Below are 27,367 nucleotides of genomic sequence, written 5' to 3'. Positions count from 1 at the left end.
CTGTGGTCAAATGAGTCCACATTTCAGCTAGTTTTCAGAAAAAACGGGCGTCGACTTCTCCATGCCAAAGATGAAAACGATCCAGATTGTTATCAGCGAAAGGTGCAAAAGCCAGCATCTGTGATGGTATGGGGGTGCATCAGTGCCCACGGCATGGGTGAGTTGCATGTATGTGAAGGTACCATTGACTCTGAGGTGTATATTAGGATCTTAGAGAGACATATGTTGCCATCAAGGCAACGTCTCTTCCCGGGACGACCATGCTTATTTCAGCAGGACAATGCCAGACCACATTCTGCACCGGCTACACCAGCGTGGCTTTGTAGACACAGAGTGCGTGTGCTTGACTGGCCTGCTGCCAGTCCAGATCTATCTCCTATTGAAAATGTATGGCGCATCATGACGAGGAGAATCAGACAACAGAGACCACGGACTGTAGAGCAACTGAAGTCTTATATCAAGCAAGAATGGACAAAATTTCCAATTGCAAATCTACTACAATTAGTATCCTCAGTTCCAAAATGATTAAAAAGTGTTATTAAAAGGAAAGGTGATGTAATACAATGGTAAACATGCCTCTGTCCCAACTTTTGTTGAGTGTGTTGTTGCCATCAAATTCTAAATTTGTGTATGTTTACAAAATACAATTAAGTTGGTCAGTAAAACTATTGAAAATCTTTTCTTTGTACTTTTGTCAGTTAAATAAAGGTTCACGTGAATTAACATATCACAGATTTTTGTTTTTATTGCATTTTGGAAAACATCCCAACTTTTCTGGAAATGGGGTTTGTATATATCATTATAACTTCATTTTACTAAAGTTGTTAGATTTTGGATTTTACCTAAAAATACCAGACAGAAATAATTATTTGAAATAAAACTTTCCAAATCCATTCATCTGAAATGGATTCCAATCTTTTGTTTTAGACTATCTGCAATGTAACTTATGATGTTTTTGACTTACAATTGATTACACCATCCTCCTTGATACTTTTCCTGTCCAATTTCACCATCTTCGTTTGGTTGGACACCCGATATAGTTAAAAAATCTCACATAGACTTACCCTGTCACCATTTTGCTGCCTGTGTTCTAACAGCTTAGTAAATCCTATTCACCTAAAACACATCCCTTGACTGACACCAACTCACAGTTTATCAACACTAGAATATTAAAATAATCATAATGTTTTCAAAAAAATCCTATCCCGATCTCAGTAATCTTTTCCAGTCTTTTTTCTTGGATACCTGCTCCAATTTGGGTCTTTTGAGAATCTGAATTTAGTCTTTCTGCCTTGGCCCTTCTCAGGAGTTCATTTCCCCAGGCTTGTTCCAAGATTTATCTTTTACAAACTCATCTGCATCTGACCTGGTTTAATCTCAATTTGTTTTGTTTATGTTCTTGCGACAAAATCCACATATTGTTTAAATACACTTAGTTGCCTTCACTCTCAAAAATACAACTAAAATTTTAAAGAGTACTGTATAATTAAGTGAGAGAATGAAAAGTCCAAATATAGATATGAAATTCAGCCAATAAACCTTCTTTAATGCAACTAGCACTGTTTACTATATACAGAAAGCGACACATACGTCCGTCTAAATTCAACCTGGCTGCCTGTCTGTCAGCTTACTGGAGTGATTGACAGCTGTGTACGTCTTGCTACGCGGTGACGTCTCCGGAAATAGTCACCGCCCGAGTAGGTGACGTACGCAAGGCGGGAGTGTTACTATTGTCGTGGAAAGCGGGAGGACTGAGTGGAAGCGTCCGGGCCGACACCAGGAGGACCATGTATTTGAGGGCTAGGTGGGTGGAATGCCGCTGCGTTCTGAGGGTGGCCGGGGGTTCCGTGGGCCGCAGACTGAGCTGTTCCGCACTGGGGGGTTCTGAGCCTGGGTGTGTCTCTGGGAATGGAAAAGGAGAGTTCGTCGCTAGCTAATGGGGAGTATGTGAAAAGGGGAGGAAAATGGGGTCTTGAGGTGAGATGAGTTGATGGATGGTCACCTCTCAGCTCGCCAAGTGGCTGTTGTGCATCATTAACCGGCCAGGCAGCCCCGTCATGCTGATAACTAGGTGTGGTGGCATATCCTTCGTCTGTGTGTGTTCGACCTGTAAAAGTCTGTAAGCCTAGACATAGAATATTGAAAACGTGCAATTATTAGAAGATTCTGGAGGAACTCAGCAGGTTAGGCAGCATCTGTGGTGGGGAATAAACCTTCATTAAGACTGGAAAGGAAGGGGGCAGTAGATGCTGGTGCGGGGGAGGTGGGTGAGGGAAGCCGGTCGGGATAGGAAGGAATCAGGTAGGAAAGATTAATGCACCATAGAAGACGGAAGGACGAGGGAAGTGATGGGCAGATGAGTACAGAAGGGGTGAGAGGGTACCCAGATTGAAAAATGGGGGGAGGGGTGGGGAATACCGGACAGCTGGCGAAACTGAAGTCCATGCCATCAGGTGGGAGGCAATCCTGACGGAATATGAGGTGGTGCTTCTCCAGACTGAGTTTTGCGTCATCATGACAGTAGAGGAGGCTATGGATAGCTTGCACTACTCGTTTCTACCTCCTATCCAAACCCTGCGCTGCTTGTTTCTACCTGTTACTGAAGATCCACAAACCTATCGGTCCCTACAGGTTTCTGCCTGCTCCTACCCCACTGAATTTGTGTGTGTATACCTTGACTCCATTTTGTCCCCCTTAGTTCAATCACTTCTTACCTACATCTGTGGTACTTCGCATCAATAACTTTCAGTGAGCTGGCCTGGATTGACTGACTTTCATTATGAGCGTACAATCACTTCCATACCCCAGCAGGAAACCATTAAACTATGCTTTCTTGGTAACAGAGCTAACCAGTCCCCTCTAACACTGCACTCGTCCGTCTGGTGGAACTGGTCCTTGCCCTCAACAATTTCTCTTTGGTTTCTCCACAGTGAAGGTGTAACCACAGGCATTCACATGAGCCCTAACTATGCCCGCCTTTTCGTTGGCCATGTGACGATATTGGTGCTATTTCCTACACCCAATGCTGAACTACTCAATTTTATCAACTTCGTGTTCAACTTTTAACCTTCCCTTAGAGTCGCTTGGTCCATCTCTGATGCCTCTCTCCCCTTTCTTGACTTCTCTGTCTCCATCTCTGGAATCAGAGATATATCTGATAAAAGATACTATACTGGTATCTTTCACAATTATCTTGACTATACCTCTTCCCACTATGTCAGTTCTAAAAATGCTATTCTTTTCTCTCAGTTCTTCTGTCTCTGCTGCATCTGTTCTCAATATGCGGCTTTCCATTCCGGAGCATCTGAGATGTCCTTTTTCAAAGAACAGGGTTTCCTTCCAACACCAATCCTAATGCTGTCATCCATGTCACCATTTCACATGCATCAGCCTCACCCCATCCTCTCGCCATTATAACAGGTTTAGGGAACAGTCTTTCCTTGTAAGGTGACACTTCACCCGTGAGCCTGTCGTGGTCACCTGTTTCCACTGCCCCTCCTCTACCTTGACGAGACCCTGTTCAGATTAGGACACTGCTTTCTACATTGACGAGATCCTGTTCAGATTAGGACACTGTATTCTACATTGACAAGACCCTGTTCGATTAGGACACTGCATTCTACCTTGACGAGACCCTGTTCGGATTAGGACACTGCATTCTACATTGACGAGACCCTGTTCAGATTAGGACACTGCATTCTACCTTGACGAGACCCTGTTCAGATTAGGACACTGTATTCTACATTGACAAGACCCTGTTCAGATTAGGACACTGCTTTCTACATTGACGAGACCCTGTTCAGATTAGGACACTGCTTTCTACATTGACGAGACCCTGTTCAGATTAGGACACTGCTTTCTACCTTGACGAGACCCTGTTCAGATTAGGACACTGCATTCTACCCTGACGAGACCCTGTTCAGATTAGGACACTGCATTCTACATTGACGAGACCCTGTTCGGATTAGGACACTGCATTCTACATTGATGAGACCCTGTTCAGATTAGGACACTGCATTCTACATTGACGAGACCCTGTTCAGATTAGGGCACTGCTTTCTACATTGACGAGACCCTGTTCAGATTAGGACACTGCATTCTACCTTGACGAGACCCTGTTCAGATTAGGACACTGCTTTCTACATTGACGAGACCCTGTTCAGATTAGGACACTGCATTCTACCTTGACGAGACCCTGTTCGGATTAGGACACTGCATTCTACATTGACGAGACCCTGTTCAGATTAGGACACTGCATTCTACCTTGACGAGACCCTGTTCAGATTAGGACACTGTATTCTACATTGACAAGACCCTGTTCAGATTAGGACACTGCTTTCTACATTGACGAGACCCTGTTCAGATTAGGACACTGCTTTCTACCTTGACGAGACCCTGTTCAGATTAGGACACTGCATTCTACCCTGACGAGACCCTGTTCAGATTAGGACACTGCATTCTACATTGACGAGACCCTGTTCGGATTAGGACACTGTATTCTACATTGATGAGACCCTGTTCAGATTAGGACACTGCATTCTACATTGACGAGACCCTGTTCAGATTAGGGCACTGCTTTCTACATTGACGAGACCCTGTTCAGATTAGGACACTGCATTCTACCTTGACGAGACCCTGTTCAGATTAGGACACTGCTTTCTACATTGACGAGACCCTGTTCAGATTAGGACACTGCATTCTACCTTGACGAGACCCTGTTCAGATTAGGACACTGCTTTCTACCTTGACGAGACCCTGTTCAGATTAGGACACTGTATTCTACATTGACAAGACCCTGTTCAGATTAGGACACTGCTTTCTACATTGACGAGACCCTGTTCAGATTAGGACACTGCTTTCTACATTGACGAGACCCTGTTCAGATTAGGACACTGCATTCTACCTTGACGAGACCCTGTTCAGATTAGGACACTGCATTCTACATTGACAAGACCCTGTTCAGATTAGGACACTGCATTCTACATTGACGAGACCCTGTTCGGATTAGGACACTGCATTCTACATTGACGAGACCCTGTTCGGATTAGGACACTGCATTCTACCCTGACGAGACCCTGTTCAGATTAGGACACTGCATTCTACATTGACGAGACCCTGTTTGGATTAGGACACTGCATTCTACATTGACGAGACCCTGTTTGGATTAGGACACTGCATTCTACCCTGACGAGACCCTGTTCAGATTAGGACACTGCATTCTACCTTGACGAGACCCTGTTCGGATTAGGACACTGCATTCTACATTGACGAGACCCTGTTCAGATTAGGACACTGCATTCTACATTGACGAGAACCTGTTCGGATTAGGACACTGCATTCTACCTTGACGAGACCCTGTTCGGATTAGGACACTGCATTCTACATTGATGAGACCCTGTTCAGATTAGGACATTGCATTCTACATTGACGAGACCCTATTCAGATTAGGACACTGCATTCTACATTGACGAGAACCTGTTCAGATTAGGACACTGCATTCTACATTGACGAGACCCTGTTCAGATTAGGACACTGCTTTCTACATTGACGAGACCCTGTTCAGATTAGGACACTGCATTCTACATTGATGAGACCCTGTTCAGATTAGGACACTGCATTCTACGTTGACGAGACCCTGTTCAGATTAGGACACTGCTTTCTACATTGACGAGACCCTGTTCAGATTAGGACACTGCATTCTACATTGACGAGACCCTGTTCAGATTAGGACACTGCATTCTACATTGACGAGACCCTGTTCAGATTAGGACACTGCTTTCTACATTGACGAGACCCTGTTCAGATTAGGACACTGCATTCTACATTGACGAGACCCTGTTCAGATTAGGACACTGCATTCTACATTGACGAGACCCTGTTCGGATTAGGACACTGCTTTCTACATTGACGAGACCCTGTTCAGATTAGGACACTGCATTCTACCTTGACGAGACCCTGTTCGGATTAGGACACTGCATTCTACATTGATGAGACCCTGTTCAGATTAGGACACTGCATTCTACGTTGACGAGACCCTGTTCAGATTAGGACACTGCTTTGTTGAGCACCTTCGCTCTGTCCACTGCAGAAGGCAGGATCTTCCAGTAGCTACTCATTTCAATTCATTTTACCACTCCCTCACTGAGGTTTTTGTCAATGACTGCCTGTACTGTCATGATGAGGCATTTTGGAGGAGCAACACAGCATATTCCATCTAGATGGTCTCCTGCCTGATGACATAATCAATTTTTCCAGCTACTTCAACTCTCCCTCTTTCTCTTTTTCCACTCCTTATTCTGGTTACCCTTTCACCCATTCTGTTTTCACCTGCCCATCACCCTCTGTCTGGTTCCCCACCCCCTTCCTTCCATGGTACGCCATCCTCTCCTATCAGATTCCTTCTTCAGTCCTTTATCTCTTCCACATCCCCTTCCAGCTTCTTGCTTCATCCCACTTCTCCACCCTACCTACCTTCCCCCTCGCCTGGTCTCACTTATCACTTGCCAGCTTGTACTCCTTCCCCTCCCCCACTTCTTATTCTGACTTCTGCCTCCTTCCTTTCCAGACCTGACGAAATGTCTCCACTTGAAAAGTCAACTGTTTATTCCCTTCTGTAGGGTAAAGATGAGAAAGGGGAGCCCACAGAGGGATTTAGAGGAGGAGAGTTTTAAAATCAATGTGGTACTTAATTTACTCATTCTGCTTCTGCAAATAGCTGGCATAGGTAAATGGTGCTTACTGGGAGGAGCAGAGCTTTGGGTAACCTTGTGAATAGAATAAGAGTGAGGGAGGAGGTAAAAATAGGTTTAGAAGATCCAGCTAGGTGTAATATTTGATACCAAGATGCAGAAACTTTGCTTCATTTTCATTCAAGTTCTGAGCTTCTATAGAAATTGAAGAGTGATTTAATTTTCTCAGGATAGATCAAACCATTCAACCCAATTTGAGCAATACAAGTGATGCTGGGAAAACTCAAGTGGTTTGGGCAGCATCTATAGATGGAAATGGATAGTTGATCTTTCAGGTCAAGATCCTTCATCTAGAGTGGAATTTGATGCACCTTTCTCTCTGACCGTTTGGGCTTCCAACAAAAAAATTGTTGTTAGTTTAATAAAGCAACACACACAAAATGCTGGTGGAACGCAGCAGGCCAGGCAGCATCTATAGGAAGAGGTACAGTCAACGTTTTGGGTCAAGACCCTTCGTCAGGACTGACGGTAAAAAGAGATAGTAAGAGATTTGAGAGGGGGAGGGGGAGACCCGAAATGATAGGAGAAGACAGCCTTATATCCCTTTTGCCAATTAACTTCCCAGCTCTTAGCTTCATCCCTCCCCCTCTTGTCTTCTCCGATCATTTCAGGTCTTTCCCTCTCCCTCCCACTTAATATCTCTTACTATCTCTTTTTTCCGTTAGTCCTGACAAAGTGTCTCGACCTGAAACATCGACTGTACTTCTTCCTATACATGTTGCCTGGCCTGCTGTGTTCATCAGCGTTTTGTGTGTGTTGCTTGAATTTCCAGCATCTGCAGATTTTCTCGTGTTTGCGTTGTGTCACGTACCCCGTAACGGGTTAAAGAACCAGCAGAAATGGAAAACACCTTGGAGTCTGGTATTGCTGTTATGGTATTTATTAGTAACTACACAATACAGTAATATAAAATCAGATAAATCAAACAGGTTAGCAATGATTATGTATATATTATATAAATAAAAAAAGTGTGGAAATATAAAAAACAAGCGTCTTTAAGCCTGGCGGTAAATGGATACAGTCCCTCCCTCTTTCTCTCCCCCCCCCCCCCCCCCCACACACACACTTACTTCATAAGGGATAATTCAGGATCCCGGCACAGTTGTTAGTTTAATAATCCAGTGCTAGAAGAATCAATGGGGAGTTGTTGGACATGAGAAAGCAACTTAGTTGTGGTGCTACTCAGAAGTAAGGAGACATATGATGGGTTTGAAATGATTGCTTTGTTGCACTCAACAGTATAAATGGCTCTCCTCTATGATGGCAGGGCAGAGTTCCTATGATCAATAGAACCCTTGGTATATGTCCTTATAACCAAGCTATTTTTATATGGTTTGGGCAAAAAAACCCAGAAGGAATTAAGGAGAGAAAGACTAGTCTTTAAATAGTGGCTTGAGTCCGAAAACCACCTGCAGCCAGAACCAATTAGAACTGTACGATATAGCAGCAGCCAGTTTGCAAACTGCAGGCTCACACAGATGGCAATGTGATTGGTTTTCCTAGCAAAGCTGACTAATTTAAAAAGTAGCCAGTTGTGAGGGATTATTCCCTATTCTAAGAAACTCCCAAGGAATCTTTCTCGTCTATGTGAGAGGCCGGCAGACAAGCTCTTAATGCTTCAGGTGGCATACAGCAGTGCAGCACCTCTTCCCTTTGATGCCAGGGCCCAGATTTTTGTGCTCAGATCTTATGAATGCACACCATTCAGAAAGGAGCAATATCGGCAGGTGGAGCTACTCTGTTCCAAGTATGAGATTCACACCTGACCCTCGGGTGCTGTCTGTGTGGAGTGTGCATGTTTTCCCTGTGACCTCTGACTTCTCCTGTCCCAAAGATGTGAGGTTTGGTAGTTTAATTGGCCACTGTAAATTGCCCTGAGTGGTGAAATTTGGTGGACAGATTAATGAGAGTGTAGGAAGAATAGTGTTATTGTACCAGCATAGACTTGACGTGCCAAAATGGCCTTTAATGTTAAAAATTGAAATATGAAGATCATGAATTGATAATCAATGTCAAATTGAGTATAGGAAGTTAAGCAGAAAGTTTGAATTTGGTGGAGTGATGGGGAGTAGAAAAATAAAAGGGAAATGTAAAACTAAACCATTAAAATAAAATTCAGTTGTTTCTTACCATGGGAATGAGACGTAGGTCAAGACTGAGATGAGGGGATTCCTCACTCATGCAGTAAAACCTTTGGATTTCTCTACCCAGAGGTATCTTCACCAATTGCTCTGGCAGCTCGATTCAATTATTCACCACCAACTTGTGGCAAAAACATATCCCTCAGATCTCCTTTAAATTTCTCCCTTCTCACCTTAAATCAATGCCCACCAGTTTTGTCCAAAAGACTGACTGACTATGCTCCTCATAATTTTGTAAATCTCTAAGGTCACCCCTGAGCTTCCTACATTTCTATAAGTATTAATATAACCTATCCAATCTCTCTCCAATCCAATCACTGCAGTCCTCAATTCAACTGGCAAATGGTAAGAATAGGTTCCCTCACCTCCCCCCCCTTGACCCTCAACACAAGTGCCCCTCGGTTAAAGTTAAAAAAGGACGTAGGCAAAAGACAGGCAACTATAGGCCAGTTAGCTTAACATCTCTAGTTGGGGAAAATGCTTGAAGCTGTCATTAAGGAAGAAATAGCGAAACATTTAGAAAGGAGTGGTTCCATTAGACAGACGCAGCATGAATTCAGAAATTGCAGGTCCTGTTTGACAAAATTACTGGAGTTCTTTCAGGACATAATGAGTGCAGTGGATAGAGGAGAACAGGTGGATGTCATATACTTGGATTTCCAGAAAGCGTTCGATAAGGTGCCGCACAAGTGACTTAGAAATAAGATACGGATGCATCGAGTTGGAGGAAGTATGTTGGCATGGATAGTGGATTGGTTAACCGATAGAACGCAGAGAGTTGGTATAAATGGGTGTTTCTCCGGTTGGCAGGCAGTGGTGAGTGGGGTGCCGCAGGGGTCAGTGCTGAGCCAGCAGCTGTTTACCATTTACATTGATGATTTGGAAGAGGGGGTTGAGTGTAGCGTAGCAAAATTTGCTGATGACACTAAACTGAGTGGAAAAGCAAATTGTACAGAGGATGTGGAGAGTCTGCAGAGGGATATAGATAGGTTAAGTCAGTGGGCCAAGGTCTGGCAGATGGAATACAACATTGGAAAATGCAAGATCATGCACTTTGGAAGGAATAATAGAAGAACAGATTATTATTTAAATGGTGAAAGATTGCATCGTGCTGTTGTGAAGAGGGACTTGGGAGTGCTTGTTCATGAATCGCAAAAAGTTGGCTTGCAGGTACAACAGGTTCTTAAGAAGGCAAATGGAATGTTGGCCTTCATTGCTAGAGGGATTAAATTCAAGAGCAGGGGGGGTCCTGCAGCAACTATACAGAGTACTGGTGAGGCCGCACCTGGAGTACTGTGTGCAGATCTCGTCTCCATACTTGAGGAAGGATATACTGGCTTTGGAGGCAATGCAGAGGAGGTTCACCTGGTTTATTCCAGGGATGAAGGGGTTAACCTGTGAGGAGAGGTTGAGCTGCCTGGGACTACACTCTCTGGAGTTCAGAAGAATGAGAGGGGATCTTATAGAAACATACAAAATTTTGAAAGGGATAGATAAGATAGAAGTAGGAAAGTTGTTTCCATTGGTAGGTGAGACTAGAACTAGGGGACATTGCCTCAAGATTCAGGGGAGAAGGTTTAGGATGGAGATGAGGAGAAACTGTTTTTCCCAGAGAGTGGTGAATCTGTGGAATTCTCTGCCCAGTGAAGCAGTTGAGGCTTCTTCACTAAATATATTTAAGAAACAGTTAGATAGGTTTTTACACAGTAAGGGAATTAAGGGTTATGGGGAAAAGGCAGGTAGATGGAGCTGAGTTTATGGACAGATCAGCCATGATCTTATTGAATGGCAGGGCAGGCTTGATGAGCCGGATGGCCTACTCCTGCTCCTATTTTCTTATGTTCTTATGTTCAATGTGGCAACCAGAACTATACACAATTTTCTAGATGCTGTCTAACCAACATTTTGTATAGCTGCAATATGATATTCCAGGGGTGGCCAACCTTTTGTATTCCATGTGTCAATTTTTTCACGCATGAGTTCAGATGTGCCATACAACTCTTGTACCCCCATTCAATTCTTGTAAAAATATGTTAATATAGACATAGTTAGCATTTTTACATGATATGTTGATTTAATATAAAACAAGATAAACATTACTTACCTTAATGAGACTTTTAATATATTTTGTCGTCTTTTGATTTCTTCCTTTTCCTTAATCACATATTCTTTCTGTAACTCAGACCCAAACACTAGCTTCAGTTTTCCTTCTATTTCACTCTGATGTTGTGTTTTATAGTGTCTATTAAGATCATGTCTTCTATTATGTGAGAAAGTGTTTTCACAAACAATCCACAACGGTTTTCCTGACGGACCTGCTATAAATAAGAACTCATTTTCCCACTGTTCATTGAATTCACGCTTACTATCACTTTCTGCTTTTCTTTTGCTCATTTTCTTTTGCACTGTGATGGGTAACTGAATGTAAAAACAAGGCTTAATTTTTGATCAAGTACAAAACTGCAAATGTTCACAAAGGACGAACAAAGCACGACTCCGTAGCGCATGAGTGTCAATTGTAAACTGACTGGCAAAAACCTGCGACGCACCGCTGGTGCAGACGTCTGGCACCTCAGGATCAAACAAGTATCAAACGTGTATTGAACAGTTATGGAGCGACTGCAGAACAAAAGTCCTCCTTTCATAGTTTGACCCACTGAACATTTTAAAAAAATTGAAAACGCATTAACGTGAAAGGAGATAACATTCGCCAAAAGATGTGCACGAAATAATAAAATAGCTAAAAATAATTGCTAAGTTTTAGATTTATTCTCAGTAAAACCCATTTCTAGCTCTAAGCTACTTGAATTCCTGTTACAGATTTTTTTCTACAAATCGTTTTTTAATTAATACTTTTTACATGAGTAGGCTTGTTGTTATCACTGGGGTGCAATGCACCACTTCTAATCATCCAATGTGCCACTTTTGGTGCATGCACCATAGGTTGGCCATCCCTGTGATAGCCCATCTCGTATTGCCGTAATCTATGAAGTTGAGCATAGCAAATGCTTGAAAGTGCAAAAGATTGCAGATGCTGGAATCGGAAGCAGCAAACTGCTGGAGGAACTGTTGAAGGAAGAGGATTCTTCCTCAGATGGTGCTCGGCCTGCTAAGTTCTTCCAGCTGATTGCTTCTAATACCAAACATCTCTCTCGATACCCGATCCAGAAACTAGACGTGTTTGGTGTAAATGACCTCTAACGTGTAGGTAGACAGTAGAATCTGGGGGGAGTCGGTGAGAAACTGAACAATTAAAGTGAGGTTGGTATAAATGGGTGGTCAACACGGACTCTGGGCTGAAAAGCATGGTTTTACATGCAAGGATGCATAGACATTTTCTTTGTGCAGCACAATACACAACTAATTTTATAATGTCTTTACTCTGTTGCAGCAGTAGTAACAGTAGATGAGAGAATATATTGAGATAAATGTGAAAATAGTAACCAAACCCATCTTGTGGAAAAGAAAACACTCACATTTATTTGTCCATCTATCTATCTATCTACCTGTCTATTTATGGATTTATTTATTTAGAGATACAGTGTGGAACAGGCTCAGTGAGTTCCAGCTACCCGCATATTTAACCCTAGCCTAATCACAGGACAATTTACAATGACCAATTGACCTCCTGACTGGTATGTCTTTGGACTATGGGAGGAAAGCTCACAGGGAGGATGACGCCGGAGATGAACTCCCAACTGCAACTGTAATAGTGTCACACTAACCACTACACTACTGTGGCACCCTGATAGTTGTCAGAACAAAGATCAGAGTTGGTGTTCTGTGATTTTTGACTTTCTTCCAAGCTCCCCAAAGCCTGCGGTGACCCCCCCCCCGCTAAGAAGTTGTCTTGTTGATCTAGTCAATAATTAGTCAATGTTTTCAGTATTATTTACTTCTATTATTATTTGTTTTCTTTTTGTATTTGCATAGTTTGTGTTCTTTTGCACATTGGTTGTCCATCTTTCTTAGTTTTTATTGATTCTATTGTATTTCTTCGGTCTACAGTGAATGCCTGTAGGAAAATGAACCTCAGGTTGTGACATATAAGTACTTTGATAATAAATTTACTTTCAACTTTGAACTTTGTTTCTTCACTAATGACATTTTTAATAAAGTGAATGATCTGGTAGTTTATCTCATTGCAGTGCAAGGATACTTGATGTAATTAAATTCCTACGATATTTCGTGTATTCTAATTAAAGTGACTTCAGAAGGACTTGAAAAAAAAAACAACAACAGGAATTCTGCAGATGCTGGAAATTCAAGCAACACACATCAGAGTTGCTGGTGAAAGCAGCAGGCCAGGCAGCATCTCTAGGAAGAGGTACAGTGGACGTTTCAGGCCAGGACCCTTCGTCGGGTCTCGGCCTGAAACGTCGACTGCACCTCTTCCTAGAGATGCTGCCTGGCCTGCTGCGTTCACCAGCAACTTTTATGTGTGTTATTCAGAAGGACTTGATTGGGTAAGCTACAATTGCTTTTTCAGGATTGTGAAAGTTGCAACAGAAGTAAGGGTATTTTAATATTATTGATCTTTGAAGACAAGGAAGGGAATTGCACATTTAATGTTGGACTGTTCAATCTACTTTAAGGAGCCTCAAAGAAATACAATAAGACTGAAGGAGGAAGCAATGAGCAACTACAAGTGGTGCATTTAAGAAGCATGTTGAGGAGGAGGGAGAGTTTTAAGCCTAAGTAAAATACCTCTTTTTTTTAAAAGGGTTTGGCTGCTTCAAAATATTTCTTCTGTTCTCAACAAGCCACATAATCCTTTATATGCTCGTTTACATACGGAGGGATGTTGTCCAGAGCTGAATGAAGGTATTGAAATAGTTGATTTGTATCTATCATAAATATAGACTTGTGATGACAAAATGTAAGAAGTCTATATTGCGGGTTACCGCCAAAGAATTGACCAACCTGATTTTATTTTGATTGTTCTAGATCTATAGACAATCCTGGTAATGAAAGACTGAAAGGTAAAATTGAAATAAGGATGGCATATTTTGAATTTATGTTAACATTGAACCTGGAAATAGAATGCAGAAACATTATTTTAGTTAAAATAATCCATCCTCAGCCATAAGGCTTTATCTTGTATCATGAGTGATCACGCAAGATTTAGTTATAGTCATATAGCATCGTTACTTAGAACCTCTTTTATGTCCTTGCTTCTGCAGGCTATTGTAGAAAGTGTTCCATTTAGTTATGTAGTTTTTCCCTTGACCTCATTGCTTTAAGAAATTGTACAATTTTGCATTGAAAGTATTGAATCTCTTGCAGGTCATGACTTTGTCACCTTCTGCCCTTAAAATGTTGAGAAATCCTGCTATTGATGACTCCTTGCACATCAGAATTTTTTCCCCACAAATGACTTCATTCAAGATCCGTTTCAGGTTACAAGAACATCTGAGTTGTATTTATCTGCATATGAGATTGCTGCCTAATAGAATATAAAATTGTGAATCCCATCATGCCTGTTCATGCATTCAGTAAAATCAGCCTTTTCCACATAATCCTTAAGTTTCCTCAGTGCAGCATTTCCATGAATATATGATTTGACTAACATCTGTGGCTGTCTGGGGAAGAAAATTCCAACTACTTACTACCCTCAGAGTGAAGAAGTTTCTTCATGACTTAGTCTTAATATGACCAATTCTTTTTACTGAATTTAAATCCTCAGCCTGAGGTTGTTCAATCAGAAAAAAAACAATAGCTCACCACCCAGTCTTCAGGCCTGCATACAGCCTTAAACAGATGAATGTTTATTCTCTTAAATCCCAGGGAACTTGGGCATATTCTCGATCTTTCATTTGTATTACAGAAGCACCTTGGAATGCTTCCAGGCAGTACTCGTTTGCTCCTTTTTAGAGAGGTATAAACTTGGTAAGGAGACCAAAACTGTACTTAGCACTGCAGGTGTAGTCTCAGAAAACTCTTGTATTTGTAGCACTTCCTTAGTTTTCTGTCCCATTTTCTTGCAAAGAAGACTAGTATTTCTACAGCCCACTTGCTTTATGTGGTTAATTTGCATGTTCCCAAATCCCTCTGAATACCAACATTTGCTATCAGCCATTAGCATATTTTTAGTATTAAAGTATGAATACTACATCAATTGTGTTGCTACCTTCGCAGACTTGAGACGATGAAAATCTTGCTCTGTGACTAAATTCTTGTACTTTATCTCCATAGGAGAAACCAAACTGTTAATGAATGATGGTGAGTATTACAGCTTACAGATAAATAAAATGCAATTATTTTAAATTACCAAAGGCATTATATTAGTATAAGGCTCATTCTGAACACTAATTTATATTATAACTAAATCCATTTGACCTATGAGCTGTTTAGAAGTAAGAAACAGAAAAATACTCTTCAAACTTTGCAGCATATGAGAGAGAGAGAAGCTGTCACAGCAGGGTTATGATTACAACTTCATAACACACTGGTTCATCCGCAGGCTGGAGTGGTGTGTGCAGTTCTGGTCCCCACCACATTACAGGGAGGGAGTGACAGAGCTGGAGAGGATGCAGAGCTAGGTAGTCTCCAGCCCCTTGGTATGAACATAGAATTCTCCAACTTCTGGTAATTCTCCCCCCCCCCCTTCCCCTATCCCTATATCACTCTGCCCCTCCCCCAGCTGCCTATCACCTCCCTCATGGTTCCGCCTCCTTCTACTGCCCATTGTGTTTTCCAGGTATTCTTTCTTCACCTTTCCTGCCTCCCCTTCCCCAAACCTTTATCTTTCCCCTTACTGGTTTTTCACCTGGAACCTACCAGCCTTCTCCTTCCCACCCTCCCCCCCCACCTTCTTTATAGGGCCTCTGCCCCTTTCCTCTACAGTCCTGACGAAGGGTTCCGGCCCAAAACGTCGACCGATCTTTTCCACGGATGTTGCCTGACGTGCTGAGTTCCTCCTGCGTGTTGTGAGTGTTATAAATGTTTTGGATTGATTACGCATGATTGATCACCGTCCATTAACAAGAACACCCTGTTCTTAAAAATTCCAGAGCTCCCCAAAGGCTGTTAGGTATTGCAGCAGGATGCAAAAGAGTAATTCTCTCAGAGTCAGTATTACAAACCTCCGCTGCATTGGAGAATTGTTCATGGGATTGAAAATATACTACCTGGGTATCAGGCCAGTTTCCAAAGTTAACATAGAACTTACTATTGTAGGCACAGGTGCAGGAGCATTACATGCACAAACAGCATCATAAAAACATTCACAGAAAGCATAAACATAATACACAATTTCACAAGAAAAAATACAATTAGATTAAAAACAGCCCACTGTGGTGCAAAGTGATCATAGTGTTACTACTACTGAGGTAGTGATAAGGGTTGTGCAGGTTGGTTCAAGAACTGAATGGTTGAAGGGAAGTATCTGTTCTTGAACCTGGTGATGTGGGACTTTGGGATTCTGTACCTCTTGCCCAGTGATAGCTGGGAGAAGATGGCAGACCTCAGATGGTGGGGATCTTTGGAGGATGTTAAATTGTAAACTGAAGGCAGCTCTTTATATTTTGTGGCTGAAAACCTGGAGAGTCCAGCATTATGGCTGGGTTGGGGAAGAAAGAGGTGGAGAACTGCATCTTTTGAATGAGATGCAGTATAAGTGATTGTGCTGTGAGGAATACTGAGTCAATGGTTTGGTGGGGAAAGATATCAGACCTGCATCTCATGGGGAATTTGTTAAATAATATGGATCAGGCCAGTGAGTCATGGATTAGAGCTGTAGGTTGGCCCTGTACCTTGCTGTTAAGCTCTGGATTACTACCAGGGTTTGGGGAGGAGCTCAAACTGGCGATGAGGAAAAGGGAGAGGCCAGGATTGGACCAATGATTGGCCAGGCAACAATATAAAAGGTAAAGGTGGTTGCTTGGCTATCAAGGAGGCCTTCGAAGTATTTGGTCTAGGCATAAGACTTGGTTTGAAGGATTAGGACTTGTATCTTGGAGGTTTGGTCAGCTGTTGGGATCAGAGGGTGGTCTGAAAGAAGAGTTATCAGTAACTCTTTGGGATGTTTGGGGGGGTGCATTCGTCATGGAGTTGGAAGAAAGGGTCCAAAATGATTAAAAGTGAGTACCTTGCCTTGTAGCAGCTTCAATCCAGATATACTGATTGTCCCTAGGACATTGTGGTCCAAGCTTGTCTTCAGTGCTCCAAAAAGAGCATTGAACATTGATGTAAAATTGGCCAGTTGAATTTCCAGAATAAGACCATAAAACATAGGGGCAGAAGTAGGTCATTCAGCCCATCAAGGTTGCTGTGCCATTCCACCATGTCTGATCCTGGATTCCATTCAACCCCATTTACCTGCCTTCTCCCCATATCCTCTGAGGCCCTGACCGATTAGGAAATGATTAACTTCTGTATTAAATATTGTTACGTACCCCGTAACTGGTTTGCCAAACCAGCAGAAATGGAATGCTTGTTGGAGTCTGTGATTACTAGGAACTAAATAAAGTTTTATTAAAGAAATAATATAGTGCACTAATCGCAAGGATATAAATGTAACAGGTTAGCAATGATAATACACACATATACACAGAAATGGGTATAGGAATCAACCAAGCTCTATCGCAGTCTAGGGGTAAAACAATCAGTCTTATGTGAAGCAAGTTCAGTTCAGTTTAGTGCAGTTCGAAGTAATTGCTGTTGTTGTACCGTTGGGGGGGGGGTGGGGAGAGAGAGTGAGAGATGCAGTTGGTTTCGTGCAGACCTTTTGATGTCTTCTGATCCCACTGTGGTCACCGACTGTGACCCCTCCGTTCCGGATATGTTCGTTCTTCCGCGGTGAACCCGGCACCCAGGCAAGGGTGGACACACACCCCAGGTTCCCACCGATCGTACCTTTACACCTTGTGAGCCTCTGACCAATTCCCGCGAACCAGTCCTCCAAACTCCCACCAACTTGTGAGGGCACACTGCTCTTTCCAGGGTCTCGTGGCGTGTCGTGCCTTATTCCCCCCCCCCCCACCCCCCGTCTTTCTCCCCGGACCTCCTGTCCCATGATCCTCTCATATCCCCTTTGCCAATCACCTGTCCAGCTCTTGACTCCATCCCTCCCCCTCTTGTCTTCTCCTATTATTTTGGATCTCCCCCTCTCCCTCCCACTTTCAAATCTCTTACTAACTCTTCCTTCAGTTAGTCCTGTCGAAGGGTCTCGACCTGAAACGTTGACTGTACCTCTTCCTAGAGATGCTGCCTGGCCTGCTGCGTTCACCAGCAACTTTGATGTATGTTGCTTTTTATCCCCCTGCTGGGGTATCACCTGGCCATCAAACTTCAAACAGTTCAGGTTCAAAGCAAACGGTCTGTCAATATCTGAATTGTGTTTCTTTCTCGTTAATCTCTCTTATTAGCATTTTGAATCTTTCTCCATTGTCTTCCGTTATCTCTCTCATTAGCGTCATCTGTCCGGTAGCTCTGCTTGGCGTCACACATGACAATATACCCACAGACTTGGCCTCCACTGCAGTCTGTGGCAGAGCATTCCACAGCTTCATCAATTTCTAGCTAAAAAAAATTCTTCCTTACCTCGAAGGTCGCCCCTCAACTGTGAGGCTGTGCCATAGGAAACATCCTCTCCACAATCCACCCTATCTAGTCCTTTCAACAATCGGTAGGTTTCAATAAGATCCCAATGCATTCTTCTAAATTCCGGTGAGTAAAGGCCCAAAGCTGCCAGACACCCTTCATATGTTAACCCTGTCATTCCTGGAGTAATCCTCGTGAACTTCCTCTGGACCCTTTCCAATGACAACGCATCGGTTTTAAGATATGGGGCCCAAAACTGTTGACAATACTCGAAGTACAGCCCGACTAGTGCCTTATAAAGTCTCAGCATTATCTTCTTGCTTTTGTATTCTATTCCTCTTGAAATAAATGCCACATTGCATTTACTTTCTTTACCACAGACTTGATCTGTAAGTTAACCTTATGGGAACTTTGCACGAGGATTCCTAAGTCCCTTTGCACCCCCTGACGTTTGAACCTTCTCCCCATTTAGATAATAGGCCACACTATTGTTCCTTTTACCAAAATGCATTATCATACATTTCCCAACACTGTATTCCATCTGCCATTTCTTTGCCCATTCTTCCAATTTGTCTAAGTCCTTCTGCAATCGTATTGCTTCCTCAGCAATACCTACCCCTCCATTTATCTTTGTATCATCCTCAAACTTTTCCACAAAGCCATCAATTCCATTATCCAAACCATTGACAAACAATGTGAAAAGTAGCGATGCCAATACTGACAACTGAGGAGCACCACTAGTTACTGGCAGCCAACCAGAAAAGGTCCCTTTTATTCCCACTCGCTGCCTCCTGCCTGTCAGCCATTCCTCTATCCATGCCAGTATCTTTCTTGTTATGCCATAGGATTTTATCTTGTTAAACAGCCTCGTGTGGCACCATATCAAATGCCTTCTGAAAATTCAAATAAATGACATCCATTACCTGTCCTTTGTCAACCCTGCTTGTTACTTCCTCAAAGATCTCTTAACAGATTTGTCAGGCAAGGTTTCCCTTTATAGAAACCATGCTGACTTAGTTTGTCATTGGTCTCCAAATACCTCAAAACATCATCCTTAATAATAGACTCCAACACTTTCCCAACCCCTGAGGTTAGGCTAACTGGCCTATAATTTATTTTGTTTTGCCTTCCTCTCTTCTTAAAGAGTGGGGTGACCTTTGCAATCTTCTAGTCCTCTGGGACCATGCAAGAAAAGTGATTCTTGAAAGATCATGACCAATGCATCCGTTATCTCTTCAGCAACCTCTCTCAGGACTCTGGGATGTAGTCCATCCGGTCCAGGTGACTTATCGACCTTAAGGCCTTTGAGTTTGCCTAACACCTTTTCCTTTGTAAAAGCAATGGCACTCACTCCTGCTCCCTGACACTCATGGAACTCTTGCACACTGCTAGTGTCTTCCACAGTGAAGACAGATGTAAAGTACCCATTAGGTTCATGTGCCATTCCTTTGTTTCCCATTACTACTTCACCAGCATCATTTTCCAGTGGTTCAAAATCAACTCTCACCTCCCTTTTACTCTTTATGTAACTGAAAAAACTTTTGGCATCATGCTTTAAATTATTGGCTAGTTTGCCCTCAAATTTCATCTTTTCCCTTCTAAAGGGTTTTTTAGTTGCCTTTTGTTTGATTTTAAAAACTTCCCAATCATCCAACTTCCCACTCACTTTTGCTACCTTTCATGCCCTTTCCTTGGCTTTTATGCAGACTTAACTTCCTTTCTCAGCCACAGTTACCTACCCCTGCCATTTGAGACAACTTCTTCTATGGGACATATCTATCCTTAGCTTTGTGAACTATTTCTAGAAACTTCAGCCCTATCTGTTCTGCCATCATCCCTGCCAGTATCCTCCTCCAATCCACCTGGGCAAGCTCCTCTTTCATGCCTCTGTAATTCCCTTTATTCCATTGTGATGCCCATATATGTGACTTGTGCTTCTCCCTCTCAAATTGTAGTCTGAATTCAATGATATTATGATCACTTCCTCCTAAAGCTTCCTTTGCATTAAGCTCCCTAATAAGATCTGAGTTGTTACACAACACCCAATCTAAGACTGCCTTTCCCCAGTCTCAAGCACAAGGTGCTCTTACATGCCATCTTGTAGGCATTCAACAAATTCCCTCTCTTGCAATCTGACACCAATCTGATTTTCCCAATCCCCTTGCATACTAAAGTCCTCCATTACAATTGTATCATTATTTTTAAAAAGTCAAAAATGGATGGTGTTATGTTTCATTTTGTGTGTGTCTTTGTATAAATATATTCAATTGTGTAATAGCGAAAAGCGTGTTTGAATTTCTGAATTGACCTTAAGTATTTTTGAATTCTCTGATCACATACATTTTCAAGATTTGACGTAATTTTTGATATTCTGGATTTGTGTCATGAGTTTGGCTATTGTACCCATTTTTTCAATTATCTGTTTAGCAATAGCAAAATGTATCTTTCAAGAGTAATTTCACAATAGAAATGAAAATATATTTTGTTATTAATTATCTTCTCTTGTTTCAGTACGCAAGGAACTGCAAAATATTGTTGGTGCATCCAAAAACTGGAGGTACATCTCAGTTATTTTGGGGGGGGGGGGTTGGTGCTTGTCAAGTGGATATTGGATTATCATGTGTGATGTTGGCATCACTGAATCATGGCTGAAAGAAGATTATAGATGGGAGCTTAATGTCCAGGGATACACATTGTATCAAAAGGACAGGCAGGTAGGCAGAGGAGGATGTGTGGTTCTGTTGGTTAAAAAACATCAAATTAAATCATTAGAGGTGATGTAAGGTTGGAAGGTGTTGAATCATTGTGGGTAGAGCTAAGGATCTGCAAGGGTAAAAAGACCCTGATGAGAGTTGTATACAGACCCCCAAGCAGTAGAAAGAATGTGGACTGCAAATTACAACAGGAAATAGAAAATGTTGCAGTAGTCATGGATGATTTCAGTATGCAGGAGATTGGGAAAATCAGGTTGATGCTGGATCCCAAGAGGGGAAATTTCTAGAATGTCGATGAGATAGCTTTTTAGAGCAGCTTGTGGTTGAGCCCACTAGGGGAATCAACTATCCTGGATTGGGTATTGTGCAATGAACCAGAATTGATTAAGGTAAAAGAACCCTTTGGGGAAAACGATCATAATGTGATTGAATTTACCCTGAAATTTGTGAAGGAGAAGCTAAAGTCAGAAGTATCTGTTTACAGTGGAGTAAAGGGAACTACAGAGGCATGAGAGAGGAGTTGACCAAAATTGATTGGAAAAGACCACTGGCAGGGATGACGGCAGAGCAGTGATGACTGGAATTTCTGGAAGCAGTTTGGAAAGCACAGGGTATATACATCCCAAAGAGGAGGAATTATTCTAATGGAAAGATGACACAACCATGACTAACAAGAGAAGTCAAAGCCAACATAAAAGCAAAGAGAGGGCATGAAATAGAGCGAATTTGTTTTATTTTTTATTTAGAGATACAGCACAGTAGCAGGCCCTTCTGGCCCAATGAGACCGTGCAGCCCAATCATACCCATCTGGCCAACAACCCTACTAACTCGTAGGCATTTGAAATGTGAGAGGAAACTGGGGCACCCAGCGGAAGCCCACACAGTCACGGGGAGAACAGACAAATTGCCTACAGACAGCGGAGAAATTGAACCCAGGTCGCTGACGATGTGACAGCATTACACTAAAGCTACCTTGCCGCCTCATAATTGGCTTGCAAATTTTTCATGCTGCTCTCCAGGGGAAAGTCAGTTCAGAACTGAACGTGCCAATGAGGGACATCTTCAAAGTAATCTGTGAAGTGTGCACTTTTTCTGAAAAGCCAACCAAACACATGACCTGTCTGTCCCTCCTCACTTCCCCAGTAAAACTTCTGAGACCCGATCTAAGAAACTAGATCATTTCTGACCGCCAGCCATTGGCAGTTTATTTAATGGGCTTGTTATGTTTGATCAAGTCATACTTCAGCTGAAAACTAAATGCAAACCAGTATTAACTTTTTGCCTGTGGATGAACAAGCAACTGTTCCTAGCAGGACCTCATTCGAAATGTCAAATATCTGTATTGGGGAAGCAGATGTTAATGTACTTTGGGTTCAAGTGGGTGCAACTTTTTTCAACTCCTCACTTCTACTCAGGAGGATTTTTATCGATTTTTTTTTGTGGAATGAATACCACTGCCAGCATTGACTGTCCATCAGTAGTTATTCAAGTAACTACCTTCTTGAACGGTTGCATCCTCCTGGTGAATGTTCTTTCAGAGATTCATTCTATTGCTACTGGATTCATCCTTTGTTTATGAACTGGATGTACACAGACACTTTCTAGGTGCTGACATCGGGAAAGAGGTACAAGAGAATCAAGTTCCATACCACTAGGATCAGGAACAAATACCCTTCAACCATCAGGCTCCTGAACCAGCATGGACCTCACCCACCAAAATTTAGTGGGAAGTTAGTGGATTGGGAAACTTTTAAAAACCAACAGAAGGGAACCAAATAAATCATTAAGAAGGTGAAGATTGAATACGAAAGTAAGCTAGCCAATAATATTAAAGAGATACTCAAAGGTTCTTCAGATACATAAAGTATAAAAGAGAGGCGAGAGTACATATCGGACAGGTGGAGAACAATGCTGGAGAGGTAGTAATGGGGACAAAGAAATGGCAGATGAACTGATTAAATATTTTGCATCAGTCTTCACTGTGGAAGACACTAGCAGTATGGTGGAAATTCCAGAGTGTCAGGGGTCAGAAGTGTGTGAAATTGCCACTACTGGGGAGAAGGTTCTTAGGAAACTAAAATGGTCTGAAGGTGACCTGGACCAGTTGGTGTACACCCCAGGTTTCTGAAAGAGGTTGTGGAGGCGTTAGTACTTATCTTTGAAGAATCACTAGATTCTGGAATGGTTCCAGAAGAGTGGACAATTGCAAATATCACTCCACCCTTCAACAAGGGAGAGAGGCATAAGAAAGGAAACTATAGGCCAGTTAGTCTGACTTCAGTGTTGGTAAGATAATGGAGTCAATTGTTAAGGATATGGTTTTGGGGCACTTGAAAGCACGTGATAAAGTAGGCTGCAAAGAGCATGGCTTACTCAAGGGAAAATCTTGTCTGACAATTCTGTTGGAATTCTTTGAAGAAATAACATTTAGGTTCGACAAAGGATAATTGGTTGATATTGTGTATGTGGATTTTCAGAAGGCCTTGACAAAATGCCATACATCGCTTAACAAGTTACAAGCCCGTGGTATTACAGGGAAGCTACTAACATGGATAAAGCAATAGCTGATTGGCAGGAGGCAAAGAGCGGGAATAAAGTGTTGGCTGCTGTTAACTAGTGGTGTTCCATAGTGGTCTGTATTGGGACTGATTCTTTTTACGTTACATGTCAGTGACTTTGACAGATTTGATAGCTTTGTTGTAGAGTTTGCAGACAATACAAAGATAGGTGGAGGGGCTTTTGAGCAAGTAGCGAGGCTGTGGAAAGACACAATAGGAGAATGGACAGAAGTGGCAGATGGAATACAGTGTCAGGAAGTGTAAGGTCATGCACTTTGGCAGAAGAAATAAAAGGGTAGACTATTTTCTAAATGGAGAGAAAATTCAAAAATCTGTTGCGGAAAGGGACTTAGGGAATCCTACACAAGGACTCATAAAGGTTAATTTGCAGGTCGAGTCTGTGGTGAGGAGGGCAAAAGCGATGATAGCATTAATTTTAAGAGGACTAGAATATGAAGGCAAGGATGTAAGGTTGAGGCTTTATAAAGCACTGGTTAGGCTTCACTTAGAGCATTGTGAGCAGTTTTGGGTCCCTTATCTTTGAAATACTTGTCATATGAAGACCGTTTAATGGCTCTGGGCCTGTATTCACTAGAATTCAGAAGAATGAGGGGTGATCTCATTGAAACCTATCAAATGGTGAAAGGCTTTGATAAGACTGCATATGGAGAGGATTTTTCCTGTGGTGGGAGAGTCTAGGACCAGAGGATACAGCCTCAAAATAGAGGGACATCCTTTTATAACAAATGAAAAGGACTTTCTTTAGCCAGAGAGTGGTGAATTTGTGGAATTTGTTGCCTCAGGCAGCTGCAAAGCCAAGTCTTTATGGCAAAGGTTGATAGATTCTTGATTGGTCAGGAAATGAAGAGATACAGGGAGAGAGTGGAGTGAGATTGGAGTTTAGAGGAAGATTGCATCAGCCATGATGATATAGGTGATGGGCCAAATGGCACACTTCTGCTCCTTTATTTTATCGTCCTTGTGTCATGCTTCATTTTTTTAAAATTGGAGGTGAAGAAGTGATCAGGATTGTAATTCAGTTTGCAGTTTTGAAAATTTGGTGGGTAATACTTAAAAGGGCAGAAATGAAAGGCAGTACAGCTTGAATAGTTTCTTTTCTTTATCCCTGAAATTTGCCTCAGAACTCTAAATCTCCAGTTCCATCTTGCTTGTTGCTTGTGCTGCCATCCCCCTCTTAGAAGCCACCCATATTTATTTAACCCCACTGCCTGCCTTGTCTCTTTTTTCCACCCTTCTGGGACTTCATCCTCACCTCCCTATCATATCTCAATAGCTATGCTTCTTCCATCCTCCCTTGACTCATTTTAATTATTTTTCTTTGCATTTACTGGTGGAAAACGGTCTAGTTCTGGTTGTCACAATAGAGGAAGGAGTGGGAGCTTCTGGAGAGGGTGAAAGAAAGGTATGCCAGGATATTGTAAGGAGAATTGGATAAGCTTGGACTCTTCTCTGGAGCAGTGGTGGCTAAGGAGCAACCTGACAGAAGTGTATATAATATGAGAGGTATAGGCAGGGCAGATGGTCTTTTTCCCAGGCTGGAAATGTCAAATTAGAGGCAATATTAAGGTAAGAAGTGGAAAATTTAAAGGAGATGTGCATGGCAAGTTTCACTTTTGTTTTTACACAGAGGATAGTAGGTGCCTGGAATGAGTGCAATATTTAAGGGGTATTTAGGCATGCAACTGAACAGGCAGGGAGTCAAAGGATATGGGCTGTGTTCAGGCAGATGGGATTCGATGGGTTGACATCATGGTCGGCCAGACTTAGTGGGCTAGAGGATCGGTTCATGTGCTTTTCTGTGTTCTATGATGTCTGGATTCTTGCGCTGTTCTTGCAGCTACATTACCCTGTTTACAGTTCACAGTTCTACTTTTCTCTTCCAGTGATCATCTCAAGTCAGCAAAGGAAAGAGCTTCATTAAATTCTTTACTAGTTGAAAGCCAGGACAGCTTACCATGTCGCCGCATGAAGGACAGTTATCTGGAGGCTTACCTACCATTGGGAAGCCGTCCTGTCTTAAGAGAACAGTACTTAAATGTACATAACTTAGTAAGGTACAGCAATCCACTAATAATACCTTTACTTTATATTTGCCTTTCAATACTGAGATCAAACTTGACAAATTACATAGTTAATTTTTCCTCAATAGATTTGGCAGGATCCTTGAGGACCTTGATTCATTTGGAGGTAAAGCTCAGACTTTTGATAACTTTATAAGATCAAGCTTTGTTTTGCTTAACCAAGTGGTGAACTGAAAAGATTCGAGTGAAATGTCTAAGTGTGGTGAAGTTGATGGGGCAGGACAAGTAGATCAAGTTTACCAGTGATGTGCATTCAAGTAGAGGCATTACGTATGTTGAACTATCTGGATGCAAAATGGCAAGGTCCTTGCATAATGTAAATCTAAAACATGCTTCAGTCATAAAACCGCTGGATAAAGTAATTAACAGTTAGCTAAGAACCTCCCTTCCCCAGCCACCCAAAGCTTTGAGAGATGCAAAGGGTATAGAATATTTAATGTCACTGCCATTCAGAAATGGTTAAAAATATTCAAAGAACTTTAGAAATAAATAAAACAATTATAAATTTGTTTTAATTAAAAGAAGTCACTTGGACACTTGAAAACTCAAAACCAACCCCTCAGAGCAATGTAAATGAAGTCGTACTTTCTGACCCAAACAGATGAAAAGGTAGCATTGCTGCTGATTGTTGGATTGCTGCTAGACTCCATGAGGAACCTGATATTAGAGTGCAGTTGGAAAATCATCATCAGAGCTTGAATGAACAATATGCAATATCTCATTGGTCATGAATTTGCTTGGAAATACAGAGCATGAAACTGATGGCATTTTCAAGCAAGTACTGAGATGTATAATGAAGATAACATAGATCGAAGTAAATTTATTATCAAAGTACACATATATCTCCAAATACTACCTTGAGATTCATTTTCTTTCAGGCATTTATGATAGAATGGAGAAATACAATAGAATCAATGTAAAATTACTTATGGAGACTGACAAATAATCAATGTGCAAAAGAAATCAGACTGTGCAGAGTAAAATTAAAATAAATGAATACTACTGAAAACGTGTTGTAGAGTCCTTGAAAGTGAACCCATAGATTATTGAATCAGTTCAGAGTTGAGGTGAGATAAGTTATCACGCTGGTTCGGGAGTCTGATGGTTGTAGTGTACTAATGATTCCTGAACCTGGTGATGTGGGACTTGAGGCTCCATGTTGGCAGCAGCTAGAAGAGAGCATGGCCTGCATGGTTGGGGTCCTTGATCATGGACCTGCCTTTTTGTGGCAGTACACTTTGTAGATGTGCTCAATGGACTGGGCTATGTTCACCACTTTTTGTTGGCTTTTCTGTTACTGGGCATTGGTATTTTCATAGCAGATCATGGTACAACCAATCAGGATACTCTGCACTGTGCATCTATAGAAGTTTGTTAAAGTTTTAGAACGCATGCTGAATCTGCACAAACTTCTAAGAGAGTTATAGAAACATAGAAAATAGGTGCAGGAGTAGGCCATTCGGCCCTTCGAGCCTGCACCACCATTTATTATGATCATGGCTGATCATCCAACTCAGAACACCGCCCCAGCCTTCCCTCCATACCCCCTGACCCCCGTA

General features: G+C 42.0%; 1 protein-coding gene across 5 annotated transcripts in view; it reads left to right on the top strand.

The window, feature by feature from the left end:
• Nucleotides 1–1,704: 1,704 nt before the first annotated feature.
• The window catches only part of LOC140199192 (acyl-coenzyme A thioesterase 9, mitochondrial-like), a 99,334-nt gene continuing 73,671 nt past the window's right edge, over nt 1,705–27,367 (top strand). The window contains exons 1-6 of one of the 5 annotated variants that reach the window (XM_072260843.1): nt 1,705–1,804; nt 13,838–13,872; nt 15,086–15,112; nt 20,945–20,990; nt 25,611–25,781; nt 25,877–25,914. In XM_072260843.1, the coding sequence (XP_072116944.1) occupies nt 1,788–1,804; nt 13,838–13,872; nt 15,086–15,112; nt 20,945–20,990; nt 25,611–25,781; nt 25,877–25,914 (334 nt within the window). In that variant the 5' untranslated portion in view covers nt 1,705–1,787. Of the gene's footprint in view, nt 1,805–13,613; nt 13,715–13,837; nt 13,873–14,176; nt 14,290–15,085; nt 15,113–20,944; nt 20,991–25,610; nt 25,782–25,876; nt 25,915–27,367 lie in introns of those variants that run through there. The other 4 variants (XM_072260842.1, XM_072260844.1, XM_072260845.1 and 1 more) reach the window with 4 other exon arrangements.

The sequence above is a fragment of the Mobula birostris genome, chromosome 6, assembly GCF_030028105.1.
Source record: "Mobula birostris isolate sMobBir1 chromosome 6, sMobBir1.hap1, whole genome shotgun sequence".
NCBI classification, from domain to species: Eukaryota; Metazoa; Chordata; class Chondrichthyes; order Myliobatiformes; family Myliobatidae; genus Mobula; species Mobula birostris.
This window is presented reverse-complemented; position numbering and strand designations above follow the sequence as displayed.